Source organism: Ahaetulla prasina, chromosome 2 (genome assembly GCF_028640845.1).
Source record: "Ahaetulla prasina isolate Xishuangbanna chromosome 2, ASM2864084v1, whole genome shotgun sequence".
In the NCBI taxonomy this organism is placed as follows: domain Eukaryota; kingdom Metazoa; phylum Chordata; class Lepidosauria; order Squamata; family Colubridae; genus Ahaetulla; species Ahaetulla prasina.
Window position 1 is genome coordinate 73687248 of NC_080540.1, and position 19101 is coordinate 73706348.

At 40.6% G+C, this 19101-nt stretch overlaps 1 protein-coding gene across 2 annotated transcripts in view; it reads right to left on the minus strand.

Annotated features, from left to right (window-relative positions):
* The window catches only part of TWF2 (twinfilin actin binding protein 2), a 75576-nt gene that overhangs the window by 40272 nt on the left and 16203 nt on the right, over window positions 1–19101 (minus strand). The window contains exon 2 of one of the 2 annotated variants that reach the window (XM_058168538.1): window positions 13260–13337. The exons of the other annotated variant lie outside the window; for it this stretch is intronic. Within the exon in view, the coding sequence (XP_058024521.1) occupies window positions 13260–13337 (78 nt within the window). The remainder of the gene's footprint in view (window positions 1–13259; window positions 13338–19101) is intronic. 2 annotated transcript variants of the gene reach the window in all.

Consider the following 19101-nt stretch of genomic DNA (forward strand, 5'->3'; position numbering starts at 1 on the left):
TGAGCTTATTACCTTCTTATTAGCCAAGCCAATCGAGGTAGGATCTCTCTCTCTCTCTCACACACACACACACATACATACCCCGACACACCCCTCTTATACATATTGTATATAAGCCCTATATAAATACCTATACCTACTTAGCTTGCACACCTACACTGGGTATGCCATGGGAGTTTGGGATGGAAATAGCTTGCTTGTTAAAAACTGGGTTTCCTATTAAGTGAACAGTGAAGTGCTTGGTCATTTATTCACTTTCATTATGGATTCTTCTTCCTTCATTATCTGGCAACAATATTCAATAATCCCTGCTGTAGCCTAATTTTAGCTCACCTCCTTAGTCTAGCAACTTGTTACATTCTTTACCTATGCCTTTTCTATCTTAGATGAGCAAGATAAAAATAAAACCAACCCTCTTTCCCTCTACCGCTTTTCTGTTATTTACATCCATCTCCCAAACCTATTCTAACAACCTCTTTTGAAGGGACTCTTTGCCATCTTTTTCTTGGTAGTATCTTGGTAGCTGCTCTGGATATAATTTTCTCCCTGCTCTCTGCTGTTTTGGATCGCAGCTAAGAGCCCAATAGGAAAACTACTGTTTGACTGACACCCAACGGCAATCATGGTTATTTTTACAATCTTTGCTTCTCCTATCATATTTGCTTTTTTTAGCTGTTGTTTCTTCCCTTGCCTTTTTCCTTTAGCCTCTTCTTTTCCTTTATTCATTTTTCTACCCAGCCATTCTTTGAATCTCAAGTACTGACAAGTTTCTTCTTCAAGGTAGCCTCAGGTGCCTGCTTTAAAGGTTCCGGTACCTCCTCTTCCCACGCCTATATGCAAATCACGTCAGGTAATTTTTCTGTCCGAGGCCAGCTGGCCTCCCTTCCGGAGTGACAAAGAAATGGAAGGAAGGAAGGAATAAATATGGAAAACACTAGGTGTACTGAACCACCAATATTTGAATATGAAGCAGGTGCCCTCTGAAGAGCCAGACATAGAACCCTAAGGGCATCTAGACTGCTTTACAATTGTGACATCTTGCTTTTCTGTTTTGCTAGCACACCTTTGGGGCAAATCCATAGATGTTATTATCCTACCCTTGATGTGCAACTGTTAATTATTAGACCTGAAGGAAACTGAATGATCACAGGAAGGCATCTAGGTAAGCTGCACTCAGTAGATCTTTGAGCCCAACTAAGTTCTCCGGGAGCCAGTTTCCCACATTCAGATTCTCTTATAATCTCTCTCCATCAATGAGTTAGTTATGTGGTCACACAACACAGAGAAATAGAATAATTAGGAAGATGATGGAATGTGCAGAGATGAGTAAATTGACATTTGAAATTAGAGATCAAAAAGATAAGCAATATTATGAAATATGAAATTTATTTTACCATTGGTTAGAAGAAAAGATATGTTAGAAAAGACAATATAAGATATGTATTGCACAAGAAGATATGTAAACACCCCTTCAGCACATTGTAATTGTTTGATGAGAATGTGTTTTTGTTGTTGTTGTTGTTATGGAAAAATAAATTTTTCTATAAAAACAACAACAGAGAAATAGCACAATCTAAGGTGATCACAGAAATGTTTGAAACTATTCTTCACTAGAGTGCATTATTTACTGAAGATATGTTAGCTGTCACTAATGTCAGTTTAGGACTGGAAATCAGCAAGTAACATGAATTCCCAAACAAATAAAAGAATTATACTGTAACACTGACAATGAAGTGTAAACTTTTTATGTAAGCTGTTATGACTTTTTTCCCCTAAGCAACTGAATCTTAACTTTCTGGCCTATTTCCATTAGCATTAAAGTAATAGGGGAATGATTCAACAAAAGAAAACTATTATATTTATCCAATTTCTACACCACCTATCTTACTAAGTGACTCTGGACAATTTTCAAATATGGAGAAATCTCAGAAACATCAGTAAAAGAACAATTGTGCTCCAACACTAAAGGTCTGCGAATATAAGATTTGTGCTTCAAAATCCAAATAGTTGTCTTCCAATCCTGCTGAAATGCAGCAACATTTCAGACTGTACAAGCATAACAAATGTGCAGGGAAGACGGTGTGTCAAGATGAGATATTATGTGATATTGGATCCTTTGTGGTCTTCATCTTTTTAGAAAAACCTGGTTTAAGACATTGCAAAAATAAGATTTTCTTTTATTTGCACATTTATTCTACTCTGCCTTTTTAAATAAGTACTGCATTTGAACAGAGTTCTTATATGTGTGTGTGTGTGTGTGTGTGTGTGTGTGTGTGTGTGTGTATCATATTGTCCTGAGAAAATAAATATAGCTAAAAGGCAAAACCTTAAAACAACAATGCTCAACATACTGCAACTACCCTATAAAAACTTTAAAGCAGGCACACATTAAATGGCACATTCTTTGATGATCCACTGCCAATGTCAACATATGAAAAGAGTTTGCCAGAGAATAGCAGTTCAAATTTCTTCTTAGTGAGTCAAGAATTTGCAATTTTTTTGGCAACAATTCAATCAAAAAGCCATTTTGTCTCCATTTAGTCTTCTTTTTACTGGGATATTATAGCCACTGAAACAAAATAAACACCTAGGTTCTAGCCACTAATACTGTTCCTAATATAAGCTATCATTTATTAGCTTCCTTTTATTGACCACTAATTGCTATTTGGTACCACTGTAAGTGCAGTTGGGTCTGTCCCAAGTTCTCCCCCTAACTTTATAGAACGGTCCATAAAGTTTCTTTGGCAGCTACATGGAAGTGGTTTGCCAGTGTCTTTCTTCCCCTTAAAGGTTTTCTTAGCCTATCCTGTGAGCCTGCAACCCCAAAGAGCTTCCCATCCAATCAGGCTCAACCTTGCTTAGCTTTCAATTTCAAAACTCAAATTGCTCTGATCATTATCAGTTGAGACAGACGGTTGAGACCTGTGAAAAACAGAAGCACAGACAGAAAAGCACTATGATTTAACATAGGCTTGTTGCTTGCCTTTTGATTTTAGTGTTATAATATAGCTTGTGTGATGGGGAGGAAGAATGCTGCATTTATAACTTGTAAATCAGTTCTACATACAAGTGGTCCTTGTTTAATGACTGTCTTGCCAAGCGACTATTTGGAAAGGCATGGAAGAAATAATTCTGCAACTAGTCCTCACATGTGTAATTTCACAGGTTCCTAAAACAAAGGAAGCTGAAGCAAGATAATAAAATCAGGAAGTTTCATTTAGTGACTGCTTAACTTAATAACCAAGTTGCCAGTCTGAATTGTGTTTGCCAAAGCATTTATTCTCATTTTTAGATTTATCTGATTTCACATTTCTGCTTTGGCCATACAACACAAGCTGTGACGGGTTCTTTTACATATACCCAGGTTAGTGGGCTTCAAAACCCCACAAAGACAACACAACCCCACCTGGCCTCTAGGCAACACATCCACAAGTACTCAAAGGCTAGTACTCACTATTTACTATACCACTCTTTTCCAATTCTATTACAACTCCTGTTCCTCCACTACTGTTCTCTACTGGAGAACAATAACTTTCCTGTTTGCTTTAGGCCAGGGGTCTCCAACCTTGGCAACTTTAAGCCTGGCGGACTTCAACTTCCAGAACTCTGGGATTTCTGGGAGTTGAAGTCCACCAGGTTTAAAGTTGCCAAGGTTGGAGACCCCTGCTTTAGGCTGTTCTAGTTTTCCACACAAACCACTTTCCCTCCCACACCAACACTCACAGCTACCTCTCTGCTCAACGTTTACAGCCACCAGTTGTTGGGATGGCTGGGGAGAAGTCTTAAAGGGTAGTCCAGGTACTGCTCATTTTGCAGGCATCTTGTCCTTTCACAAAAGCCAAGAAATCAGCTGAAGTCATGTGTGATACTAGTCAAGCATATGCGGTAGGAATGCTGTCTTACATGAACGATGCTGTTCAGCTGCTGTTTATCCAAGAGGAAAAATACTTCCGTTTTGAATGTAAATGAACTCTTCCTTCTTGCATAGAAGAGAGTTCATACCCTCTTCAAAATGAAGAAAAGAAAAAAAAAGAACTGTGCAGAAAGCCTCATGTGCTGAACTTACAGGCTGGTAAGAGGTTAAATAAATGAAGGCTAGATCCAAACTTGCTGCCTTCATCCAAACCAGATGAACTGCAATAGTTAGACTCGTGAAACAGGACTGTTCAGCTAGGGAAGTTCTTTCCACAGAGGTTGGAGTCTCTCTTTTATTATCACTCTAGATAACTTCTAGGGTCCATATCTACATGGATTGTATTTGTTACATAATCTTATAGATCCTTTCACAACCAGCACAGCTCTCTCCTGACACTACTGTCACTACAAGAAAGCCCTATAGCCTTAAGTATTGCCATTTCTCACTCCTTTCTTCTTTACAAAAAAACCACACCCCTATTTCTCACAGTTCAAGCATTCTGAGGAATGGAGAGCAGCCAATTCCATCTAAGTCCTGAGCCAAGTCCTTGAAATCAGTGAGGACTCTGGTGACTCATTACAGGCTACAGATTACAGTTACTTCTTGTTTAATTTGGTACAAGTCTTTGCAATCTTTGAGCCATAGATAAACTTTGTTTCTGTACCTGTAGACAAACCTTAACCTTGAGGCTTAGAGAAGAAGGAATATTTTTTTTCAAAACAGAGGTGAAAACTAATATTATTGAAATCATGGAGGGAAAAAAAAGAAATTTCAAATGATCCAATTACCCTTATTTTTTGGAGTATAAGATGCACTGGAGTATAAGATGCACCTTAGTTTTTGGGGAGAAAAATAAGAAAAAAGCTGATTGGCAGGTGGATTGGCCTCCCGGAATACCCCCAATCAACTGTTCCCAGAGGTGAATTTTAGCAACAGGTTCCTTGGTTGTGACCTCTGTGCCTTGCTTTTTTGGGCTTTTTTCTCCTGCCTCTGAAACTCTTGTTTCAGAAAAAAAAAAATCTGCCTCTAAAAGCTTCCAAAACAGAGCTTCAGAAAAAAAGCCTCTGAAGCTCTGTTTGGGGGCTTTTTATTGAAGCTTCTTTTCTGATGCTTTTTTCAGTCTCTGAAACCTCCGTTTGAGAAGCTGGGCGGGGCTACATTTGGAGTATAAAACACATCCAGATTTCACCTTCTTTTTTTGGGGGAAAATGTGCATCTTATACTCTGAAAAATACGGTATATATTGCAATGATGAAGGGACTCTGATATAACTGTTTTTCTAATTATATCACAGATATTCTATACCGAGATGCAAAATTAAGTCCAATTTCAGTAATGTGGTTCTTCTCCCTTCCAGACAGCTCCACATACTCCCTTCCCGCCCAAAAAGCTAAATGTTTTTCTAACACCTACCCTATAACATACTGGCTACAAAATGAACCAACAGAGTGGGATTAATTGTAGAATGAAAGTCCAGAGGTCTTTGTTTATCCTACCTTTTCTATCTGTGATGATGGTCAAGCATTAAGTAACTACACATGAAATGTCTATATTTAGGCCACTTATGGATTATTCTTAGAGATGTTCCAGATATTCATTATTTAGCTTCTTTGTAAGAACAAATGGGGCTCTATTAAGAAATAGCAGACCACCCACCTTCCACATACATTAGATCTGGGACAACGATTCCTATAAAACCATTTCGCTTCTATGATTGTGGGAAAATGTTAAAGGCTGCGTAAAGCTTTGGAAGAGAGTGCACTGGCCTCAGGCTAAACCTATCGTCTCCCTGCAGATTCCAGATAATATGTCTTAACATTTAGAGAAAGCTTGTTTTATTGCTTGGCTGACCATGTCTGGGAATCCTGAAAACTTGCAAGCTCCCCATTTTTCAACAAAGGCACCTACAGATGGTGCCCCTTGCAGGCACTATTATTTTAATCCCAATTATTAAGATGCATCTGATATTTGACCTTTTCCAATTTTTATGTTTTTTTTTTAAAAAATCAATTTTACTGTACTTTCTTTTTAAAAATCTGAAAATTTTCTTCAGAAGCAAGTAATCATAACTTGAGGACAAGACTCTCTCTAAAACAAAAGAAAATACTTTGGACAAATGACAACTTTAATTAAACTTTAAAAAAAGGAAAAAGGAAACCATTTATGTAACATAGCTTTGTCTTGCCAATTTTTGCTCTTGTTTAGAAGAGATGCTTCTGAGGGCACGTTTACCCAATTAACAATCTTCTGTTGTCAGAAGAAATACATATAACCAGTTTCTTTACTCAGAATCAATATATATATGGATATTTCTGCTATATATGTCTTGTCTTATGGAATTCAGGGCAGAATGGAAGAGGCTAGAATACGCATAGGCATATGGGATACTCTGTTCTATCAGAAGTCAGTATGTTAACAAAAGTGAAGGAAGATAGGGCTAAAGAAAAAAAATTAAATACTTTTCTGAATGTCTTAGAGGACACTCCTATGATAGCAAATTGAGATCCCTGTGAAGTTTCCACTGAATTTTGGGGAACTTACCTTATGAAACCAGTTATAGCACTGAATCTAAGTTTGTCGGAGATTCTCACTTACTTTGACATTGGAGTCACAGTACAGAAAGATACCACTGTAACTGTTCACTGTAACTTTTGTCACCTGTCTTTCCTTGTCTTGTTTCTTCTAGTAAATAACTGTAATTTCCAGAATTCCCAGCCAATCTAAGAAGGCTGTGACATACTGTATCATCATCTAGTGCAAGGGTGTCAAACTGGATTTCTTTGAAGGCCAGATCAGCATTGTAGTTCTCTGCGGGAGGGGGTGGGGGGTGGGAAAGGGGAGAGACAGGATGGATGCCTCCTGCAGTATCCTGCTGGCCTACACAGGGTATGGGAGGGCCTCTTGTGGTTTTGGATGGCAGAGTGCTGCAGGAGGCCGTCCAGTTCGAAAACAGGGTGTGGGGAGCCCGCAAGTGCCGCCCCCCGCCCCGTTTTGGCTACCAGATGCACCACGGGTGGATCCTTTGCTACTTCCAGAGGCTGGTCCCACGGGCCAGATTTAAGCATTCTACGGGCCAGATCTGGCCCACAGGCCCTGAGTTTGACACCCCTGATCTAGTGGATAAACAGTATACAAATGCTGTTAAACAAGGCACTTCAGCTCTTTACTTAGCATTTGGCACTTGGTGTTCACTTTATTTCTGTGGTAAAAGATAGCAATGAACTGTAGCCCTACATCTCTGGAGGACTGTCAGAAAAAGATACTAACAGGAGAACCACTGCATTCTCACTGAATACAATCTCACTGAACTGTGATTGCATTTAACTTTTTTCTGACAATTTCCCTTGCTGAAAATATTGTTTTGAAGATTCTTCTCACAATCGGTATTTCCTTGAGGAAATGGCATGTTATATATCAGTGATAGCTAACTTTTTTCCATTACATGCCACAATGGCAGGGGGAGAAAGTTCACGCTGCGCATGCCCACACCCATAATTCTATGTGCCCCGCCCTGCACATGCGCGTGCAACCCCCCCCCGCTCCTGGCACATGATGGCCTGGTAGGCCCGTTTTTCTTTCTCACCTGGCTCCAGATCCTTCTATGCATTTGGGGAGGGCAAAAACAGCCTTCCCCACCCCCTCGGAGGCCCTCCGGAGGCCCAAAACGGCTCGTTTCCCAACTTCCGGTTGGACAGGAAGTGACTTTTTTGCTGTCCGCAGCCTCCAGAGCCTCTCTAGAAGTCTCTGGAGGCTGGGGACAGCAAAAAATGTCACGTTCTGTCCAACCGGAAGTTGGGAAACGGGCCATTTTGGGCTTCCATAGCACCTGGGGAAGGCTGTTTTCACCCTCCCTAGATGCATAGAGAGGATCTGGAGCCAGGTGAGAAAGAAAAACGGGCCTTCCCCACCCACCACAGGCCCTCCGGAGGCAGGAAACAGCCTGTTTCCCTACTTCTGGTGGGCCCAGAAGGCCCAAATATCAGCTGGCTGGTGTGCCCACTGATATGGCTACGCGTGCCACCCGTGGCACACATGCCATAGGTTCACCATCACGGTTGTATATCATCAGAAGCAATGAATAAAAGTGAACAAAGCTAGCATATTTTTTTAAAAAAACAGGGGGATGGACAGACTTTGAAGATAATACTCTAAGCTCTACCTCTCCTATCAAGACAAGGCATTTAAGGCAAGGGTTCTGTCTCTCCCTCTCCCCCCACCAAAAAAAATACTGTTTTAAAAACCCAATCTAGTCAACTGGAAGCTGAGAAAATATTATAACCCACCTACCCCTTAATAGCTAGTAAAAGTACATTCCACAGAAATAATTTTCCTGGAGCAGCTCTCGTTACTGATATATTTTGCCAGGAACTGCTGAAATGGCTCTGAATTCTTTGAACACTCTCTGTGAGCCAAGGATAGGAAATCACATTGAACCTGTTGCTGTGCTGTACAGGAGTCAGCTGTCATATTTTTAATGCCTGTCAGATGGATTTTTGATGTTTCTCAGAGCCAGGAGTTGTTCTTTTCTGTAGAATTCTTTCTACCCAATCAAAAAACAAAACAACAACAACAACAACAACCCGGGCCGGGGTGTGGCTCAGGCTGTAAGAAGCCTGTTATTAAACACAGCTGCCTGCAATTACTGCAGGTTCTAGTCCCACCAGGCCCAAGGTTGACTCAGCCTTCCATCCTTTATAAGGTAGGTAAAATGAGGACCCAGATTGTTGGGGGGGCAATAAGTTGACTTTGTATATAAATATACAAATAGAATGAGACTATTGCCTTACACAATGTAAGCCGCCCTGAGTCTTCGGAGAAGGGCGGGATATAAATGTAAAAAAAAACAAACCCAAAGCAGAGACCGAGAAACATTTACATTTTCAAGTGGCTTAGTGATGATTTGGAAATGGGTAGTAAACTGATGATGGCAAAGAGAAAGCTTCTGGTATGTCATGGCTTTGATTAAAACAAAGGCAAAATTGAAAACTTTTCTGTCCTTATAAGTATACTATAAAAATAAATGCCCATTGGATGGGGTGTACTGTAATTTGCACTAAAAGATGTCATTTTCATCAACAGCAAAGGATGAAAGAATATCTCCCAACCATCAAAATAACACATAAGAAAGTAAAGGGGTGCTCTGGGTGATCCCTGCCTCTGCTACCAGGTTCTCCGCACAAGTGAGTGACCCCTCATGCTTTTATTTCAGTACATGCACCAACCCTCCTCTCACAGCAGCCCAACACACAAAAGACATGGAATCATAGGCACAAGTCACACTGATAGATCATCACACAATTAACTTGGAACATACGTTCATTCCACATGGGAAAAGTTGTTTGAAACTCCCCTACTCTTTTGAAAGTTAGCATGATGCAAAAATCAGCCCCAAAGAACATGATAATTGCTGCATATACTTTCAAGGCAACTAAAAAGTTAAGAGATACTTTTCTTAAAGTCATTAAAATAATTAATGTTAAAAGTAGCATTTGTCTTATAATAGCAACAGCAGGTTCCTTAAACTATTCCCAGTCTGTTCAATTATAACAACCAGGCAACTTTCTTAAACAACTTTTTTGGTCACCTTCCTTCCATATTGTTAAGAATCTCTAAAACAGAGTTCTTGATTGATGTGCCTGTCCTCCTTAAAAATGGTAAAGATTCCCTCAAGTCAAAATTGACTTTTGGTGATATAAGTTTTCTTGGTATTGCCGCCTTCTGGATTTTTTTCAACATCCTAATCTCATCTAAGGATTTCCAGACAGTTGCTATACAAGTTCTAACCCAAGTTAATCTGTCAGGTTAATTTCTGAGCTCACCCTAAATTGGCTATGGCTAGCACTTCCTGAGGCCTGTCCTCTCTTCCATTATCTCAGTATTTGTCCTCTATCTCCCTTGACCCTCATACTATCTGTTCACTAAATATAGATATTAGAAAGTGTCGTGATTTAAATTCCTTTTACGTCAGCACCCCACAAGCCCTCAAGTTTTAGAGTGGCACATCACATAGATATAAATACCTCATCCACTGTTGATTAAGAAAGCTTCCTAGGTTACATTCATAGAATGCATCTACTCATTCTAAATAGCTAACAATCACATCAGCAACATAAAACGGAAGGGAAGGTCATGTTCCATCTTGAGCTTCGGATAAGATCTAACCCTTCCAAAGAGTATGCAACTCTAGAGCATGCCTAGATTGTCCCTATTTAGTAGTGGATGAAAGTTCTCCTGTACTCTTTGGAAAATCGTGTCCCATGAAGGAATGTAAGACTGCCTATTTTTTAGAGTGCTAGTAAGCTAAGTGGAGAAAGATATAAAACACTTCCACTTTGAATAAACTGCCAAATTGCCATCGTTCCTAAGCCAATGGGGAAACTCAAAGAGGTTTACAGTTAAGGGTGGAAAGAAACTGGGGACTGATTTATTCTGTCTTTCTTGAATACATGAAACATAATCACCTTTTGATCTCATGCCTTAAAATACGGTATTAGGGATGGGTATACAAACACTAAGGACATTAATTAAAGCAACATACAAAAAAATACATATTAAAATAACTTACAATAGTATATTAGGTAGAACTGCATACAATAACATGTATATTGGAAATAACCCAGAAAATATAAGGATTTGTCTCCCAATAAACTGCCAAATAGTGTGTAAATATAAAATAGTTTAATTTAAATTTTAAAATTGGGGGGGGGAGGGGAGAAGCATGAATCCAATGGATGTGTCTGTGTATATAGAGAGACAAATCAAAAGGATATAGTACAGGTAATCTTTAACTTACAACCATTTGTTTAGCGACCATTTGAAATTACAATGGTACTGTATGAACGGACTTACAACCTTTACCTTAAGTTACAGCTGCTGCTTCACTGCTCCTCTGGTTACATAAATAACGTTTGGGTGCTTGGTGTGGGACCAGTGAAGCAGTTACCTCAGAGGGTGGAGGCAGTTCATGTGTAAGCTAGGGAAGTGCTGCAGTACAGCCTGCAGCAGGCCTCCCAACTCCAAGGCAACCTGTGCTCTGCTTAATGACTGTAATGGGGAGAGCTGGGATGGTGATTATTAAATGAAGCAATCACCTGGGCACCTTGCTTAATGATCACCATGATTTACAACCATAACTCTGGGCTTAATTGTTGTCATAAACTGTTGTCATAAACTGTTTCAACTCCTACCCTCAAAACGACGCTATAGAGCACTGCACACCAGAACAAGTAGACACAAGAACAGTTTTTTCCCGAAGGCCATCACTCTGCTAAACAAATAGTTCCATCAACACTGTCAGACTATTTACTAAATCTGCAGTACTATTAATCTTCTCATCGTTCCCATCACCAATCTCTTTCCACTTATGACTGTATGACTGTAACTTTGTTGCTGGCAATCCTTATGATTTATATTGATATATTGACCATCAATTGTGTTGTAAATGTTGTACCTTGATGAACGTATCTTTTCTTTTCTGTACACTGAGAGCATATGCACCAAGACAAATTCCTTGTGTGTCCAATCACACTTGGCCAATAAAAAATTCTATTCTATTCTATTCTATTCTATTCTATTCTATTCTATTCTATTCTATTCTATTCTATTCTATTCTATTAGTCAAGGACTACCTGTAGTGAAATTTGCATAGGAATCTAATGAGAGTGACATAATGTCCAAGCAATTTAAATAATAAGCATTCTAGCCTACACAGATCTAGACTTCTACTTGAAAAATATTAGGGTAGCCTATAGTCATGAATAAATGTTTATCCTCCTGACTCATTATCTATCCACTGCAACAGAATAAACACATCAGGGCAGAGTGGAAGATGAACATTTGAAAGATGATATGGGGATGACATTCCATCAGGATGTAACTGATCTCCAGTAAACAAGATTATAAACAATTTGGAAAAACAAGAGTCTAGTTCTCATGGAGAAAATTTTATATTTGGATTTTTTCATATTGGGAGGAGCTGTGACATGAATAAAGGCTCCTTCAGGTACTACATTTTTCCTAAACATAAAATGAACAAGTGTTTTTCAGCTTTGAGTTTGGCTCCCTAGCATGCTGGCTAGGGAAATCTGGGAACTGTAATCCATCACCTTTAAAGATGCCAAGGTTGAGAAACACTGCCCTTACTTCTCTCCCCTACATGATTACATCTGGTTTGGTAAGCCAATGTTAAAAGAGCCAACATTCAAAACATAATAACTATTACTGGATAATCATTTTAGACAGATCAATGGTTTTCCCACACTATATGGGTTCTCTTTGTTCAGTGGGGCCCAGCTCAAATGTTTAGATGGGCCATTTTAACTTTGAGCCCAAGACAGGAGATACAGGTGACATAACCAGTAACTTCAGAAGATAACCAGAGAAGCCAGGGCCTAGTTCTGGGGTTATGAGGAACTGAAATGAGTTTTAAGGATTGAAAGGTGTGTTATCACCTTTGCAGAATTATGTTCTCAATTAGGGGAAACCCTAAGGATTCAGAACTTGAAGATTGTTAAAGTGTGAAGTGAATGTCTTGGTGCCTACAAGGCTTCACACAGCAATTCTGCCCCTTAAAACATAGTCCCATTCCACCCCAAATATCAATTCTCAAATGTAGGCTTTGCCCACTCCTCTACTAAAAGGGCATTGAGGGCTGAATGTAATCCACAGGTTTTTGCTAGAAGGAGTTAACAGGAAAAAAATTCTAAACAGATAAAAACAAACACAATCATTTCATAAGCCAGAACATTTCTATATCTGCTAATATGGTTTAAGCATATTGAACTGAACGGGATCCACTCTTGGACAATATTACAACTAAGGCAATGCTGAAACACCCGTGCTGGGAGTTCTTTTGAACTTTTCACTAAAAGACATACACTTTGAAAATAATTTAAAAACTGACATCTGGGACAGAACTGCTTTATTGAAAAACCATCACATTAGAAAACAAGTCTTCATGTCTTGGCCAGACAACAGCCCCTTTATTCTAGCTACTGAGTTTCTGTTTATTTTTCCCAGGATGCTCATGGGAATAATTATTGAAAACATGAATGCACTAGTACATCAAAGAGAATTGTCAAAAAAGAAGCCAAGGGGAAGAACAACTAAGAACATTATTTGCTTCTTTAAATGTACAGCTGTGTTGATTCCACACTTGTCACCTGAAGTCACAGTTGTTGGTCCTGACTCCTGAGTAATTATATTATAGCAGCTTCCACCAGAATTGTTCACCAATAGGTTGAATGCACAATGCCCACCACTGTACTCCGTTAAAATTGATGCTGGGAAAGTGCAGAACGGGTTACACACACAGGCTGAAAATGTCAAGGAAATGAAAACTTACCATCCTCAATTACGATTTTGATAAGACGGATTGAACCATTCCGAGCCTTTGCAAAAAAGTCCTTTAATTCTGTAGTGGCTAAAAGAATCAAAAACATGCTGATCAGAATTTGAATCCCAAAGTTATTCCACTCGCTGATACAATAAAGGAAATGGCAAAAAAAAAAAAGAAAAAAAAAGGGGGGGGAGACTTAGAGAAACCCAAAGATAAAAGACTAGTATAATGAAAAAAAAGGAGCAGATTTCCCTAGTTCTGATCGAGGCTGTCTGGGGAAGTAAGCATTTCACTTTCACAGAGGTTCCAAAGTTAAATACCAGCTGGAAGCACATGTGATCCAGAGAACTTGATACTTGGCTGGAGCAAACATAATATCCCAAATTTAGCAGTCTGTTGGCTTCCAAAAGCAAGGTGGGCTCAAGTGACAGTTTATTAAATGTACAGCATATCCTGCTGTGCAGACCAGGCAGGCTGAGAGGACGGCTGGAAAATGGGATGAAGATGGGCAGGAAAAACCCTTCTGATTTTACTCCCGTGACAGATACGTTTTTGCCTTTGACATCCCTCCACCCCAGGCTGGGCAGGTTGCTGAGGAAGAACATTTACATAGGAATCAGAACTGGAGCTGCTCTGGCATTTTGTCCCCTGCCTTTCTGATGTGGATTCTTCAAGGATAGTTTTTATGACCCTGAAAGTATGGTAGCTGGTACGGTTTCCATTGCTAACAAATTTAAACAACAAAGCATCCATTCCCACAAAACCAATAACTAGCGGTGCAGTTACTGAAGACAGCAGATAGCATTACTCGTCATTCAAAAAATAAACACATATAGATTTGATCACTTTGGTTGTGGATGATATAATTCCCCCAAATGTTCTGAATACCTTTCACCAAAAATTGGCATGTCCAGATGAGTCAGAACTTGACACGGATTGATCTTGTTTCGTTTAGAGCACAAATGCCGTAATAGGAAAATAGCATTGGTTTCACTGTGTAATTAAAATAACTATAGTAATAAATACTCTGATTTGTGGATCACCTGTCAGAAATTATTTTCAACTTTCCACTACTTTTAGTATAATACTTCTTCCCAAAATACTCCTACTGTGCAGAAAATGATTATTTAAAACATCTGTTCTACAGCCATACACTGGCTTAAGGATCTCAAACTATATGGGTAGTCCTCAACATACAACCACAATTGAGCCCAAAATTAAGGTTGCTAAGTGAAGTATTTGTTAAGTGAGTTTTGCCCCATTTTATGACTTTTCTTCCCTCAGTTGTTAAGTGAATCATTGCAGTTAAGCTATTGATGTGGTTGAACCTGGCTTCCCCATTGAATTTGCTTGTCAGAAGGTCGCAAAATGGGATCACATGAGCCTGGGACACTGCAACTGTCATAAATATGAACCATTTGTCAAGCATCTGAATTTGGAACACATGACCATGGGGATGCTGCAATGGTTGTAAGTGTGAAAAACTAGTCCTAAGTCACTTTTTTCACTGCTGTTGTAACTTTGAACGGTCACTAAATGAACTGTTTTAAATCAAGGACTACCTGTAATTGGAGGGATTAAATAACAAACTTCCCACGGATACATTTCAGAGATGTATAAAATTGCTGACCATTTATAAGGAAGTCATGGTTAATGTACACAATTTAACAATAATTATCTGAATCTGTTAAGTTTTCCAAAATGAATCTCGTCAATATTGAGTGTTACAATCCGGCATGTTTAATCAGTTTTAATAAAAGAGGAAAGACTTGCAGGAAAGACTTAAGGCCCACACTGCCATTTGCAAAAAGGAAAATAAATGCTCCACTAAGCGCTCAGTTTGTCTACTTTAGAAAAGGAAGCGATTACAGTGTTGCCTGTTAGCGAACAGCTGCTCTGAGGGGTTGCTGGGGCAATCACTAAGCGCATCTCAGGATCAATCAACACCGACGCAGTATCTGTTCCACTGCATTCCCTCCAAGAGGACATCAAATGCAGATGTTATGGGACAGGTGTGCTACAAAGAAAACTGTTTCATATCAAGACTTGCCTTTACAATGCTTCCATATAACCAGGAAACTGCAAAAACAGCCATCCAAAAATGTCATCACACTTCAGTCTGGCTTTCAGCAGGCACACAAACATACATTTATATGGGTTAAAACATGAGAAGTGACCTCAGAACCATCACATTCACCTAGCTTCATGAAGCCCGAAAATACAGGTAGTCCTCAACGTATGACCACAACCGAGCCCAAAATTTATGTTGTGAAATTTGTTGAGTTTTGACCCATTTTACAACTTTTCCTGCCACAGCTGTTAAGTGAATCACTGAAATTGTTAAAATTAGTTACATGGTTGTTGAGTAACTCTGGTTTCCCCCGTTGACTTTGCTCGTCAGCAGGTGGCAAAAGGTGATCACATGACTCTGGGACCCTGCGGCCGGCATAAATATGAACCGCTTGCCAAGTATCCAAATACTAATCATGTGACCATGGGGATGCCGCAACGGCCCTAAGTATGAAAAATGGTCACAAGTCACTTTTTTCAGTGCTGTTGTAACTTCTAACGGTCACTAAACGAACTGTTGCAAGTCGAGGACTAGCTGTGCTTCATGTATTTGCTCTTTGAATGTCCCCGTAGCTTTTCAAGTCCCAATCCATCAGCGCTGAGGTATGCTATTTAATAAATAAGTCGATACAATTGTGTTGTTAATGAAAGCCAATATTCCCAAGATCTCTGGATCGGTGCACTTCTGTATAAATCCTAGAGGAAGATGCAGCCTCCGAAGAAGGCTCTAATATTGGGAAAGGTAGAAGGAAAGAGGACAATCAGGAGCAAGGTAGGTGAACTAAGTTTTGGTGGTGATAAATGCACTGTTGGAAGATCTGAAAGTCCAGGTTAGGGACAGACTGTCATGGAGAAAATCTATCCATGTGGTTGCTAGGAGTAAAAATATGACTTGATGGCACAAAATCAACCAAAGGAAAATTCAAGGCAAAAGAGGGATTCAAAAGACAGCTGTTAAAAAGAAATAGATACCACAGTGTTGATCTCGGGGCCAATTGCAGGTTTAGTAGAACTGTTTCTCCATACTTCAATTCCCCATTTGGGCTCCTTCCCCCTATTACCTCTGCTCCTGCATGGAGGTCAAGGGTGATGAACAGACAGGTAATCCTTGATTTACAAGTAATCCTCGACTTACAACCATTCATTTAGTGACCGTTCAAAGTTACGACGGCACTGAAAAAAGTGACTTAGGACCGTTTTTCAGAGTTACAACCTTTGTAGCATCCCCATGGTCATGTGATCCAAATTCAGCTGCTTGGCAACTGGTTCATACTTATGACCGTTGTTAGGTCCCAAGGTTTTGTGATCACCTTTTGTGACCTTCTGACAAGCAAAGGTCAACAGGGAAACCAGATTCACTTAACAATCAGGTTAACCAACTTATCAACTGCAGTGATTCACTTAATAACTGTGGCAAGAAAGGTTGTAAAACTCACTTAAATGTCTGAAATGCCTCAGTTAACAACATAAATTTTGGGCTCTATTGTGGTCATAAGTCGAAAACTACCTTCCAGTTTGTTGTCCTAACCCCTCTTTGCCTAAAGGGAGGTTTTATTTATGTATTACTTCTTACACAACTTCACAAACACCATCAACAACATTAAGACAATAAGACATATAAATAAGCCACCCTGATATCCACTGGTATCCACTGATAGGCACTAGGATAAGGGCAATCAAGGACATTTATTTATTTATTTATTTATTTATTCATTCATTCATTCATACTTTTATACCGCCCTATCTCCCTAGGGACTCAGGGCGGTGTACAGCCATATAAAAACAACATAAATATACAAAATAAAACATTAATCTAAAAAACTTATTAAATAGGCCAAATATTTAAAATAGACATATAAATAATAAAACCCAATTTAAAACCAAATCTAAAATTTAAACAATTAAAATTTAAAAATCTAGTCCAGTCCTGCGCAGATAAATAGATGTGTCTTAAGTTCGCGGCGGAAGTTGGCGAAGTCCTGGGGGAAGCTCGTTCCAGAGGCTGGGAGCCCCCACAGAAAAGGCCCTTCCCCTGGGCGTCGCCAGTCGGCACTGCCTAGCTGATGGCACCCTGAGGAGTCCCTCCCTGTGAGAGCGCACGGGCCGGTGGGAGGCATTCGGAGGCAGCAGACGGTCCCGTAAGTAACCCGGCCCTATGCCATGGAGCGCTTTAAAGATCATTACCAAAACCTTGAAGCGCACCCGGAAAACCACAGGCAGCCAGTGCAGTCTGCGCAGGAGAGGTGTTACATGGGAGCCACGAGGGGCTCCCTCTATCACCCGCGCAGCCGCATTCTGAACTACCTGGAGTCTCCGGGTGCTCCTCAAGGGGAGCCCCATGTAGAGAGCATTGCAGTAGTCCAGACGAGATGTCACGAGAGCATGAGTGACCATGCATAAGGCATCCCGGTCTAGAAAGGGGCGCAACTGGCGAACCAGGCGAACCTGGTGAAAAGCTCTCCTGGAGACGGCCGTCAAATGATCTTCGAAAGACAGCCGTCCATCCAGGAGAACGCCCAAGTTGCGTACCCTCTCCATTGGGGCCAATGACTCGCCCCCAACAGTCAGCCGAGGCTGCAGCTGACTGTACCGGGATGCCGGCATCCACAGCCACTCCGTCTTGGAGGGATTGAGCTTGAGCCTGTTTCTCCCCATCCAGACCCGTACGGCTTCCAGACACCGGGACAACACCTCGATAGCTTCGCTGGGGTGGTCCGGTGTGGAAAAGTACAGCTGAGTGTCGTCAGCGTACAGCTGGTACCTCACACCGAAACCACTGATGATCTCCCCCAACGGCTTCATATAGATGTTGAACAAGAGGGGCGAGAGGATCGACCCCTGAGGCACCCCACAAGTGAGGCGCCTCGGGGCCGACCTCTGCCCCCCCGTCAACACCGTCTGCGACCGATCGGAGAGATAGAATAGAATAGAATAGAATAGAATAGAATAGAATAGAATAGAATTTTATTGGCCAAGTGTGATTGGACACACAAGGAATTTGTCTTGGTGCATATGCTCTCAGTGTACAGATAGGAGGAGAACCACCAATAAACGGTGCCTCCCACTCCCAATCCCTCCAACCGGTGCAGCAGGATACCATGGTCGATGGTATCAAAAGCCGCTGAGAGGTCTAATAGGACCAAGGAAGAGGAATAACCCCTATCCCTGGCCCTCCAGAGATCATCCACCAACGCGACCAAAGCCGTCTCAGTGCTGTAACCGGGCCGGAAACCGGACTGGAACGGGTCTAGATAGACGGTTTCCTCCAGGTACCGGGGTAGCTGACATGCCACCACACTCCCTCACTGCTTCTGGTCTCAAATGAAAGGAAAAACAGTGCATGATAGGAGACTTTGGGGAAGGTAGAGAATTTAGGGCAAGCTCTAAAGCAGCTACATAATGCATTAAAGGCCTTGTTAGTAGATTCCTGTCATATAGCAACTACCAAAGTTAAACCGATGGCTTGCTCAGCCTAGAATCCTTCCAGCAAAGCAACCCAAATAAGGAGAGAGAGAGAGAGAACATATGTGTTCCATCCTCTTTCACATCCTGCAATTGCTAGAGCAATCTGTTTTCTTCTTGTTTCAAAACAAAGACCTCAGGTCCTTTTAAACTTTTTGTTGACACCGAACAAACAGCAGTGACTAAAGGAGTGGTCCTTGGTCCACATTCTTCCAAAATGAGAAAGAAAATCCAGGAGTTGTGCATGCGTGCGGAATGAAGGCTGTGAGATTCATTTCATCCTAGTGCTCAGGACAAACTTGTAGCTCAGAAATCT